The 12,967-nt window shown below is 40.9% G+C and overlaps 1 protein-coding gene across 1 annotated transcript in view; it reads right to left on the minus strand.

The window, feature by feature from the left end:
• LOC110392993 (phosphatidylcholine translocator ABCB4-like) overlaps positions 1-12,967 on the minus strand; it is a 45,947-nt gene that overhangs the window by 1,800 nt on the left and 31,180 nt on the right. The window contains exons 20-26 of the mRNA XM_021385382.1: positions 12,401-12,604; positions 10,782-10,882; positions 9,729-9,869; positions 8,257-8,413; positions 4,911-5,108; positions 1,852-2,058; positions 313-459 (exon numbers count right to left, since the gene is read on the minus strand). Of these exons, the coding sequence (XP_021241057.1) occupies positions 313-459; positions 1,852-2,058; positions 4,911-5,108; positions 8,257-8,413; positions 9,729-9,869; positions 10,782-10,882; positions 12,401-12,604 (1,155 nt within the window). The remainder of the gene's footprint in view (positions 1-312; positions 460-1,851; positions 2,059-4,910; positions 5,109-8,256; positions 8,414-9,728; positions 9,870-10,781; positions 10,883-12,400; positions 12,605-12,967) is intronic.

The raw sequence follows: 12,967 nt of genomic DNA on the forward strand, positions 1-12,967 counted from the left end.
TCAGGCAGCCTGCGTGGGGCAGTTTCTCCGTCCCTCCCTGAGAATGGGCTATGAGCAGTCCCTTCATTGCCTGACATCCTGGAAGTCCTCCAAGGGCAGGGACACAGCCCAGAGGAGGCTGCTGGCCTCCTCCCACAAGCTGCTGTTATTCCATTAGGCACATTTTGGCTTGGTATGCAAGTAAGGAAAAAATGCAAACGTAAAACTCTTCTATTTACCAGTTGGGGCTTTAACATATGGGGGGGGACATCCCAGCCACAGCACACGCAGCCAGCGTGCAACTCCCAGTTCCTGTTTGCAGAGCCAAGCTACCTTTTCACTTTCTGTATCCAGCGCAGAGGTGGCCTCATCCAGCAGCAGGATGCGGGGCTGCCGTACCAGAGCTCGGGCAATAGCAATGCGCTGCTTCTGACCACCAGAGAGTTGGGCTCCCTTGTCTCCCACACGTGTATTGTATTTCTAAATAAAGAAACTGAGCGTCAGCGTGGCTTTGGACTTGATCCTGTTAGCGTGACAATTCAGCTGCATTTCCACCTAGGGACAATTCTAGGCAGTCCCTTCCCAAGTCATGGGGCGGGTGCGGGTGAGCAGCCCACACGCAGCACATCTCTGGGTGTACTCGGCTGCAGAGCACACCCCGTGGTGCTGAGCAGGAGCAGCGCTGTTTGGCTTCGGTGAGGGACTGGGGTGAGAGGAGGACTGAGTCACTGCAAACCCAACAGCCTGGGGAGCCTGGGCAACCTGCTTGCCTTTCACCACTCCTCCGTAAGAAAAAAAAGCAGCCTGAGAGCGTGAGTGATTGAGGGTGAACTTGAAATACTCAAATTCAAAACCAAATCCCTATTTAAGCAAATACGAAGTTACTCAAGAAATTTGATTCCAACTCTGCACTCCCTTCTTTGCTGGAGTTCTTGACTGTCTGCTATGTAAACAAATGTACATCTTGTGTCCAACAGAAGATGAGACCTCGCAGGGAAAACCCATGTCTCCTAAGCCTGTGGGAACTCACTGCTTCAGAAGTGTTTGTGTTTTCCACACGAGGAAGGAGACAGGCCGGCACAAACTTGAGCCGATCGAGGAGCAGCTGGGAGGCCCTCTGCCTGCGCTCACTGCAGCAGCTGCTCAGTGGGGCACCAGCAGGGCAGTGTCTGTGATCTTTCCCCGGCATCATTATTCACAACTGAAGCTGCTCTTCCCTCAAGGAGCTGCTTAATTTATGGCAAGAAGACCCACTATACCCAAGACTCAACTTGTTAGAGCAGGTGTAACAAGAGGGTAATAGTAGGTATAAATAGTAAAGCAAGAGAACAAAGTGGTTACAAGATGGTGCCTTTCTACCTGTTTCCACAAGCCAGCCCTGTGTGACTTCATACACCTGGCCAGTGAGGTGACTGTTGGAAGAAGGAGGGAGCTCTGGGAGCAGAGCTCTGGGACTGCCTTAGAATTTTCCTGTTGCTTTCACTTAACTGGAGGAAAACACTCATCTCCCTTTCCAACACTTCTTTTTATGCCTTCTGCTCTTCCATGCAGTGCATCTAAAGCTTGCCAGAGTACCAACACCAACTAGGCTATTATTTAACAGACACTACTCCTGCAGAGATGAAGATCCCTCCAATTCAGGCATCGGCAGTGCTGGAATTGAGTAATGCCTACAACCACTGGCACCTCCTAGATCTCTGTGTTCTTCAGGTCATCTAGGTGATGAAAAGGAAATGCAAACCCAACACATTTATGTCAAATTCAGCAAATTGGGGAAAAACAAAATACTTTTACGAAGTATTTCCTTAGGAAAACATGAACAGGCACTATTCTTTTCCCCCATTTACAAATTGAAAATGAAGGCCTAATTACCTTTGGTAGTGATTCAATGAAAGAATGAATGTTGGCTGCTTTTGCTGCACTAACAATTTCCTCATGTGGCACCTCCCGACTGTTGTCCCCATACGCAATATTTTCAGCAATGGTGCAGTCAAACAGGATTGGCTCTTGGGAGACGATACCAATCTGAGCTCTCAGCCACTGGATATTTAGAGTCTTTGTATTTCGGCCATCCAGAAGCTAAAAAGTCAGAAAGAAGATATTATGATCACAGTGTTTTATCTGTGGCTTTATTATCATTAGTAATCATAGATTTTTTTATCTAGCAAAATTGCAGCCTTTAGCAACCAGGGCAGCGAGGGCATTTCGTGCTTTCAGTCTGTTGGCTTATGTACTTCCATGCAGCAGCAGTGGTGGGCAGATGAGTGTTAAAGCTTATCTACATTTGCAATCAGTAAAATATCATCAGAAGTCCCTATAAACTTAGACAAACTCCAGCTTTATGAAGCCATTTCACTGCTCCCTACTTGTTTATTGCCCCATCTAGAAGAGCTGATACAGGTCTACCTTAGCTGACAACTTACTTACTATTGGTACTACAGAAATTGGGTACTACACTGGTGACAGATAGATAGAAATATCTATTTCAGAAACCCAAAGAAAATCCACATTACATAGCCTTTCTGCTCCCTTTATTAGCAGCTTCATCTCATCTCTGTTTTCCTAATCCAGAAGTCAGATGTCCTGGCTTCTCAAACAACTTTAATGGGGGACTGTAATGGACACTGAGTCCTAATCCCATAACTGAATATCACCCTTGTGCCTCAAGAAGTCTTCTACCACCATCTGCTTGTGTAAAATGAGATACGTGTGAAACTTGTTAAAAAAAAAGAGGAGTGGCCAGCAGGGAGAGGGAGGTGGTGGTCCCCCTCTACTCAGCTCTTGTGGGGCCCCATCTGGAGTACTGCATCCAGACCTGGGGGCCCCAGCACAAGAAGGACGTGGAGCTCTTGGAATGAGTGCAGAGGAGCGTGACCAAGATGATCAGAGGGCTGGAGCACCTCTCCTATGAGGAAAGGTTGAGGGAACTGGGCTTGTTTAGTTTGGAGAAGAGAAGGCTCCGGGGAGACCTCACTGTGGCTTTCCAGTACTTGAAGGGAGCATATAAACAGGAGGGGGAATGATTGTTCACGAGGGTGGATAGCGATAGGACAAGGGGGAATGGTTTTAAGCTGAGACAGGGGAGATGTAGGTTAGATATTAGGAGGAAGTTTTTCACACAGAGGGTGGTGACGCACTGGAACAGGTTGCCCAGGGAGGTTGTGGATGCCCCGTCCCTGGAGGCATTCAAGGCCAGACTGGACGTGGCTCTGGGCAGCCTGGTCTAGTGGTTGGCGACCCTGCACTTAGCAGGGGGGTTGAGACTCGATGATCCTTGGGGTCCTTTTCAACCCAGGCCATTCTATGATTCTATGAACTCGAAGAATCTGCACTGGAGCTCCTTCACCTCTTCTTGTATTGCACTTACCTGGACATCAGTATCCACGGTCCTATGTTTAACTGTCTCTGTTACAGGGATGACTTATTTTGTCTAAAACATCAGTCCATATTTCTGCTTATCCTTATGACTTCCATCCAAAGTAGAACTAATGAGTCAGATGCTTCAAGTCCAAGAAGAGACCTTTCAGATTTTGGGATTGTTTTTTTGTTCCCCCCTCATTTTCCCTTTACACAGTTTGTACCTGACAGATGAAAATGTGATAAAGTTCAGCATCTATCCTAAGTGCTACTGTTAGAGGAATTGCTGGTGCAGGAGAAACCCCAACAGCAGCACTCCAGCAATGAACTAATTAGTCTGGAACTCGACCCTGAGCTGAAAGCAGAGCTCATCTTACAATACTCTTCTTCCCATAGCCAGAGCTACCCAGATCCAACATTAGCATCTCTGTCTCACATTCAGGACCAGAAGGGCTGTGTATGTGAGCAGCTTTGCAGCCAGTTTCCTGGACTACAAGAAATCATGGTGCACTGAGATGACTTACGTGCTATCAAGAACAGTAGATGGATGTGAGTATAATTACTGTCTAGCTATGGCACCAGTAAACTCAGAAATTCTTAACAACTGTCTTAGGGCCTGTATGTGTCCAACTAATCTGCCTTAATTATTATTTTTTTTCTTACTGTAATTACCAGGCAGTTAAGAATTGGGAAATTTTAAGATTTGCTGTTTTCAGCCACAGCAGATGCTATGTGCATCTGTGCAGCCTCTCTCTGAAGCTGGAGATGGATAAGTAAATGAGCCAGAGTGTGTTTATTTGAGATGGTTTCATGAATCTTGAAAACAAGCTGTCAGTCACAGATTGAACTGCTTTTTATCAGCAGTGCTACTTTCAGAATGGATCAGCTGTCAAGATGTTTGCTGCATGTATGCTGCATGTATGCCTTGGTAAGGGTGGTGATCATAGAAATAATTAACAGAAATGAGGTGAGAGAGCCTCCTTGTGCCTTTTACACTTAGAACAAGCCCAAGCCCTTACAAATGCCCATTTGTATCCTTTTCCTTTCTGTTTGTTAAAGCGCATGTTCAACGTTAAAAGTAAAAGGAATAAGGAGGTCTCTTCAGCAAATAGCTCTAAGATACAATATAAAAAGGGGCTGCTATTACAAACCATAACTTGCACTCATCTGTCTGAAAATATTTCCAGCAATTTCCAGCAATTAGTCTGAGCTGGAACAAAACTGAGCCTCTGCGAGACTGGTTCTGGTTCTGCTCAGGCAGTGTAACTGTTTCTCTCCACTGGACCTTGTTCTAGTAAACTGAATGGTACCGAACAGCATGGGAAATCTAGAAATTTTACTTTCCTTTTGCTTTCACCACGATTTCATAGAGAATATTGAAAATCCATGTGTTCTTGCCTTTAATTAAAAAATATATCAAAAATCACATTAGAAACACCAACAAAAGTGAGTAGTTATAGTAGCAAATAGCTGAGGAGATCTAGAAGAAAAAAGTATCAAATAAATTACATAAGTAGAATTCATTAAACACGTATCATGTACATGCAGCCTATACTTCTACAGGGAACACTCACCACTTCTCCGCTGAGCGGATCATAGAATCTCTCAAGCAGCTGAACAACAGTGCTCTTTCCACAGCCACTGCTACCAACAAGAGCCAATGTTTGTCCTTTTTCTACTTCAATGTTCAAACCTTGGAGCACTTTGACCTCTGGGCGGGTTGGGTAGTTAAATGCCACATCTTTGAATGTGATGTTTCCACCAAATATTTTCTGATTGAAATGGCAGAAATAGACGAGGTGTTTTTAGGACAATCTAACATAAAAAAACTATAGTGTAACAGATAATAAGAGTCTAAGAAAAGCATTCCTAAAAGAGATCAGTGGGAGTTTTTCCAGTGAATCAGACCTTTTTCCTCCTCCCTAGACTTTAATATGTAGTGAGAAGCTGTTATAAAAACACAAATACTTTCCTAAATAGTCTACTCTACAAGTATATTTTAATTAAAATTCTATTCCATAAGCACAATCATTCTACTTAAAGATTTATTTCCAATATATTTACTATAAAATAGATATTTGTGATATGGATATTGCCTACACAAGAAGTAATTTAGTTCACATAAATAATTATATATAAAAAGAAAACATATACAGATGCAAGTGACCAATCAACATTTCAGCTTAAGTTTATATTTCATAAGACATCATAGCTAGTCTCCTCTAAAACACATATATAAATAAAGGCAAGCATGTATACATAGATACATATGCATGTATATATACGAAGACTGCTCTGAAATTAATGCCTCCTATTCCATTATGTCAGCCAGCAACGTCAGAGGCAGATGTTGGTGGCATGGCAATAGAAGTTGAAACTTCCCTCCGATACCCCGTTACATTTTGTTGCAGTGTGACAGATGGCAGCAGAGGGGCAGGCTGGCACAATGGTGCCTGACATATAAATCAAAGATGTGGAACTGAATTCCTCCACGCAGAAAAAATTTCACCCACTGACATTCATTGATGCTTGCTGAACATTTCTGGAGACCAAACAGTGGATGTGAGCACAGTGAGGGGTGGGTGGTGCATTTCAGCAGTGGCAACAGTGATGCGAAAGACAAGCCACCTTCTGGCCATGCACAGTTATCACACCACAAAATGAAGAGTGTCTCAATCCACATTAGTCAGCATATTACAAGCAGGGAAATGCATACAGAGCTTAATATTGGCTTCAGTGCAATGGAAATGATGGTGACAGTGTTGGACTATCAACCCTACAAAGTTCGTGCCAGGTGGGTCCCACAAAGGCTCACACAGGAACAAAAGGAACACCGTATGCAAATTTGTCAGGATCTACTGAACCATTACGAGGCTGAAGGTGACAGTTTGCTGGATCACATCATTACTGGTGGTGAGACACAGGTGTCACCACTGTGAGGCAGAGTCAAAACTGCAGTCCATGGAGTGGCAACGTGTGAATTCCCCATTGAAGAAAACATTCAAGATGCAGTCCTCAGGGAGTAAAGTGGCGTGCACTGTCTTTTGGGATAGCAAAGGGGTGATCCTTCTGGATTTTCTAGAGCCAGGACAAAGCATCAACTCTGACCACTACGTTGTGACTGTCTAAGCTAAAGGCTTGAAGTCCCAGAGTCAGGCCAGAGAAGAAGACAGCCTTTCTCTTGCAGCACAATAACTTTAGGCCCCATACCCACTTGGGGACAGTAGAGCACATTGCCAGTCTTGGCTGGACTGTCCTACAACACCCACCATACAGTCTGGATTTGGTGTCTGCTGACCTCCATCTGTTTGGATAGATGGACAGCACGGGGAACATTTTCTTAGCAACAACTCCACCACAGCAGCTGTGAAAAAGTGGGTCACCTCTGCTGGTGCAGATTTTTAAGAGTGCAAAATTCTTTATTTCTTATTTCAGTTCTTTATTGCAGGCAGAAATGCCTAGCTAACGGTGGTGACTATATTGAAAAATAGTGTTTTGTATGTACATATATATATATATGTAGGTGTAATGCAATGGAAAGCACAGCAATGACAGCAGCATAGCAAGGTACTAGGCTGCAGCAAGTGAGGATATGCTCAAATGCAACAGCCATGAGCACAGAAACAAAGGAAAGAAGCTGCTCACCTTCAGGACACCTCAGGAATCTCCAGGGAGATACTCTTGGCACCACAGCCAACCCTTAAATGAGGTCTGGGAGGGGGTGGACCCTGGCTGCACCCCTTCCAGTCACTCAGGTGCATTGCATGCACCTGAGCTCTCCTGGGTTGGCCCTGCCTTCCCACCAGGTGCTCAAGCACTGGTTCAAACTGTGACTTAGCATTTCAGCTACAGTAGGTCACTCCGAAAGTGATGCCACCTATTTATTTTATTTATTTCCATGGAAACTACAACAGATACAAAGAGCACAATAACATTATTTGATAGAACAAATTTTCAGCTACAAAATGCTATTTTTCAACACAGTCACCACCATTAGCTATCCATTTTCACCAGTGACAAAGAAGAGCCTGCATACTGTGCTCATAAAAATCTGCATGGCTCTCCAGAACATGGTTTGTCTTTCACATCGCAGTTGCCACTGCTGAAATGCACCACCCACTGCCACACTGTGCTTACATCCACTGTTTGATCTCCATAAACATTCAGTAAGAATCAAGGAATATCAATGGGTGAATTTTTTTTCTGCATGGAGGAACTCCGTTCCACACCTTTGCTTCATAATCACGCTCCATTTTGTTAGACTGCTCCTCTGCTGCCATCTGTCGCATGGCAATAAAATATAACAGGATATGGCAGGAAGGTGCTATTGCCATACCAGCAACATCCACCTCTGACATCTTGGGCCAATGCCATGAAATAGGAAGCATTTCTTTTAAAGCAGCCCTTGTATGTATATATGTATACATTACCTAGTGTTTATGACACATATGTGATCGTTTTCTAGTGCATTCGATCCTCTTCATTACACCAAAGGTCACATATACTCATATGTTCATATACATTGTTGGTTACTAAAATATATGACAATCTATTATGGACAATTTGCAAATTAGTTAGACCTCAGAAATCAGTGGTAAATATTAGAGGCCTATTCATAGGTTCAAGATCCATGTTCAAGTAGCTTCAGACAAGAAAGGCTTGAAAAACTGTCTCTGTTGCATTAATCCTATTTTCAGTGTATCTTAAAGATGCTTCCTCGAGAGGCAAATGAGGCTGAGGGGATGGTAGGAGATGAAACAGCAAAACTTAAATCCCAATTTGGTTGAATGGCTCAGATGTGTATGAGCTCACACTGTACTTGTTCTCAGTAGCTTTGATGTGAATGACAGGGGAAAAAAAGCAGGCTTGAAATAAATGAGTGGTGCATGACATACTGTGCATAATACCATGTTTACTTACAGGTTTCTCTCCTTCCTCACTGTAGCTATCTATTAATGGTACTCTTTCAAACAGCACAAACAAGTGAGCAGCTGACATCTTGGCTTTGGCATAGTCTGGAGTGAAAGAAGTGCTTTGTCCTAATGCCATTGCACCAAATACAATAGCTGAAAACACTCTGTAAAAATAAACAGGAGAAAAATATGTTGATACTGTTATGGCACAGGCACAAAAAGCTTGTATGGCCAGAGGAGGAGCTTCAGATAAATAGCTACTCCTTAATAAGGCTGAGAGAGGGTAAAAACTGTCCACTGCAAACTTTGAGAATTTTTCCTTCACTGAGAAAATCCATAATTTCTTTGTAGGGAGGACAGTAGCTTCCCATCCTTGCCCACTCAACTGGATTTATTATAAATTGATGTTTTGATTTCTATTTCTACTCTCAATGCATGAGATGTAGAAGGATGTGTTGTTCCTTGCAGTTCAGTTTCTTCATCTATAAAACTGTAGTTATTAGTTGTGGAGGTTTACAGGGAAATTTGCCATTCAACATTTCCTTTGAAGGGCCCAGTCTCCCTCACAGAATCCAGTCCTTGAATTCAGGAACAAAAAGCAAAGGGGCAAAGGATGCAGGCATGAAATCTGGAGTAAGCAATGAGCAGTACAAGAATAGGTACACAAGAAGGGATTCACATGAGTGCATAGTGAAAGGGAGGCTAATGCTTGTACATGAGAAAGTGTTGCTGTAATCAGGATAAGATGAAGGTTTAGCTTGAGAAAGTGTTGCAGTAATCAGTGTAAGATGAACGTTTAGCTTCAGTAGTAATTTTTGCCCGGCAAGAGTGTGGCAAGTGCTAAAACAAAGCATGGGAGACAACGTGACTATTGACAAATATAGATAGGAATTTCATCTGCAGGGAGTTGAGGGAAGACTTGGTTAGATGTAGGAGATAAGGAGGGAGCAAAAAGGGTGGAAAGGTGCCAGTTGATAGAAGCAATAGCATCAGTTCAGTGCTAGCACTTGAAGAAGCTTTTCCAACTCTACCTGGGCATCTTTTAGAATGGGCATTTGTTGAATCTTTCTCCTGCTCGCCACCTCTCTTGCCCCAGGGCTCATAATTTCCTCACTTTTGTTTCACTCATTACTCGCTCCACTTATCTTTTAATCTTGTCCACCTACGCTCCTCACAGCTAGGCCATGTGATTCTGTTGTTAACGAAAACTCGTTGGTCATGAAAACAAGGGATGGCTTTGCCTTGCCTAACATCATTTTGCCTTCCTGTGTAACCTGATCACAAGAAAAAATGTATGCAGTCTAAAAGTGACACATTTTGGATTTGTTGCAATGTGAGAAAGGAGGGGGAGTGTAAGGATGAAAGTATTTAGCTGTTTTTTTTTTTCAGTTGTATACGCCATGATTCCATGACACCTACGGGAAATTCAAACATGTTTTCCCACATGGACCCAAAAGAACCTAAAGAGGAAATACTTACAAAAGCACATCTTTAAACCGCATATGTCCATTTTTCACTAGATATGCACCAAACCTAAAACATCCAGCATAAGTAAAGTACATAATAGCTTGTGTAAAGGCAAAAGTAAATCCGAAGATATGTGCCTTCTTTACAGAATTTCTGTAATGGAAAAAAATATTACCAGAATTTTATTGTACAATCAGCTGTAGCAACCAAGAATGTGAAGAGTGTTATATAACTCAGAGGAATCTACACATCTTTATTAGCTTAAAGTAAAATATCTCCAGCTCTCAATCCTAGCCTAAAACATTATCATTTGTGTTTTTCTTTCTGCCTGCAAAAACTCATGACAATATTGGTGGAGAAGAAGAAATTACTCCAAATATTTTGAGCGTGGTATTGGTATTTTTTTTCACTGCATGCATTCATTAAAATGATGTAAAAATTATAATACAGGTGCAATTTCAACATTCAGCTAACTAACAGATGAGAAAAATAATCAAGAACTTTAGAATTTCTACAGAGCAGAAACTACTTCAGCAGAACAAATCTTTGTTCTTCATCTTACATTAAACCAAAACACTTCAAATAGGGTATGACATTCATGCGGTTTCACATGATCTGCAACAGTACTTTGATAAAATATCAGGTGCGCAAATAATTGAACTGCTGTGCAGGTCTGCCATTCTGGTTCCCTCCCTGGGAAAACCCCACTGATTTTAACAGGGATCTTACCTAAGCATACAGGCAAAACATGATTTTTGGTTTGTTACAAAATATATTTACTCAGAATGAAGGCCTCATTATTATTAGAAATATAAAAGGTTTTCATTTCAAGAATTACGGCAGCTAATAACGCTACTATCAGGCATTGAATGAAAATGGTCGTTTAATCAAAGACCGCTGTCTTGAACAGGAAGATAATTTGTGTTTTCCATGTTGAAGCTGAGTTTGGAATTAAAGACTTTACAATGTGTTGATAGCAAATAAATGTGATTCAGCTGATGGTGATTTATGTTAATTTTAAAAACATATATTTTAATAACTTCTTTCTAAGAAGCTTTTTATTACCTGTACGACACTTGCAAATTTTGTCCATACATATACTCAAATCTTCTTTCCCGAGTCAAAGCAACAACAGTTCGAATATTTTCTATGGCTTCAGAAGCAATCTGTATTAGCAGAAAAACAAGATTGTATGGAAACTTTTAAGCCTAATCTGATAAACAGAGTTTAGAATGACTATCATTGAAGTGACAGACCATATCTACAATACTGTTGAAAGTGCATGATTGCTACATTTGTAGATATGCTGCTGCTAAGTAAAATCCAATTAGCATGTATTATAGCAGTGAAGTTGAGACAGCATACATTTTAGCACAGGACAGCAATGGGAGCTTACTTTGCAGCAGGCTTGTGCAACTGCTATCCAGATTTAATTGCTGTTAGTACCCATTCTGGCTAAGCTGAACAAGCCTGCATCACCTCCATATGGATTTGGCCACAAATTTTGATCTCACCCTGAAAGAAACAACCTTTTGCAGGTTGCATTCCCAGCATTTTTGCAATACCAGAAGTCTTTCAAAACTCCTACAGGAGAAAGTCAGCCCTTACTGCGAAGGTAAATAATAGCTTGGAAACAAATATGACTTTCAATCTTCAACTCAGTAAGAAAAAGGAAAAGCTTTGCAACTCTCAACACAAGAGCTGAACTCCATTTTAATTGTACTTATGCTATTAGCAAACCCTTCCTTCCACTACATTACTTCTTCTACATAGTAAGGAGAATAAATGTTTAGACCATCTGTAAGTCAGAAATCCAACAGATTAAGTAATATGAGAGATGAGATATTGAAATGATTAAATTACATGGAGATATCTAACCCATTTGAATGTAAATAGTAAATGGCTCCCTTACGAAGACTAACACTGCATTTTCTTCATGTCTGTATTTCTGATAATAACTATTTTATAGAAGGTAGATTGAAATCATGCTCAGCCAGTTTGAATCTGAGAGTGCTTTGAATCTGAGAAGATTTATAGCTGTCTCACTAAGAACCTATATTGAGCATGCTTTTCTTCAGAGCAAAAACATATGGTGTTGGATTGCTTCTATATTTCTTTATCAGCTCACAGGTTTTTCCAAGTTTTATTTATGAATCCTACATTACCTTCTCTTGTCTTTTCCCAGCTACTGCATACTGTAATTTGTAGCAAAAGTTGAAATGAAACATAAATTAAATATATGGCCTTGAAATCAATATTCTTCTTAAAGAATCTTGTTAAAAATAGTTCTTTTGTTGTATGTAATCAAGACACAATATAATTATCTAATTGCTTCTTTAGCTGTGCATAAAATAATTTCATGAACTAGATAAAAGTTAAGAAAAAGGACATACAGCTGACTAATGGTTAAAATTGCTATCAACATTCTGTGTCTCTTTACAGATCATGCAATAATTGCACTGAATTCAAAGGCATACTCCTTTGTGAGACCTTGTTTGTTAAATTTGAGTTGCACTTAACATTTAACTCATGTTTTCAATTTTCAGCTTCATATTTCCTATATCACCATTTTGTCAGTACAACAACGCAGACCGACTTTGAGAAATAGTACATTACTGATCCAACACCAATGTCCCTATAATTGTCACTATGTAGTACAACATAAAAATATATAAAAAACCCACCTTTCCTAAGGTTTCTAGTTCCTTTTTATCTTTTTTTGCATGTCCAGCAAGCATCTTCATTTGAATCATTCCTGTAATAGCAATAATTGGCACAATGGCTAAAAGTAGAAGAGTCAACTGCCAGCCATAGATCAATGACAAAACAATCCCAGTCCCAAGATTAGCTATGTTTTGGGCAACTAATGCCAGTCTGGAACCAGTAGCCTGAAAAAGAACAAAATCATTATTACAGTGGCTTTATTTTGAAACTAGAGAAAATATTTGTCAACTAGGCAATTATGATTTATTTAACAGAAGACATCTGAAAGCACTTTTTAAAAGTATTTGCAAAATTGAATACTTTATCTTATCTGTTTGAAAAGTATTCAAGTATACAGATTGTTCCCACAAGTCCTCTGTCCTACTCTTGCTCCTGTTTCTATCTCTTCACTCAGACTTACAGTCCTCATTTTCAGGTTTTGGTCAAGACAAAACAATGATATTTCATTGTTTTTGTACATAGAACTATGTTCTTGCTTGGTTTCCTGAAACATGGAACTTCCTAACATGGAGTCTGAGATGATCATT

This window comes from Numida meleagris, chromosome 2 (genome assembly GCF_002078875.1).
Source record: "Numida meleagris isolate 19003 breed g44 Domestic line chromosome 2, NumMel1.0, whole genome shotgun sequence".
Lineage (NCBI taxonomy): Eukaryota > Metazoa > Chordata > Aves > Galliformes > Numididae > Numida > Numida meleagris.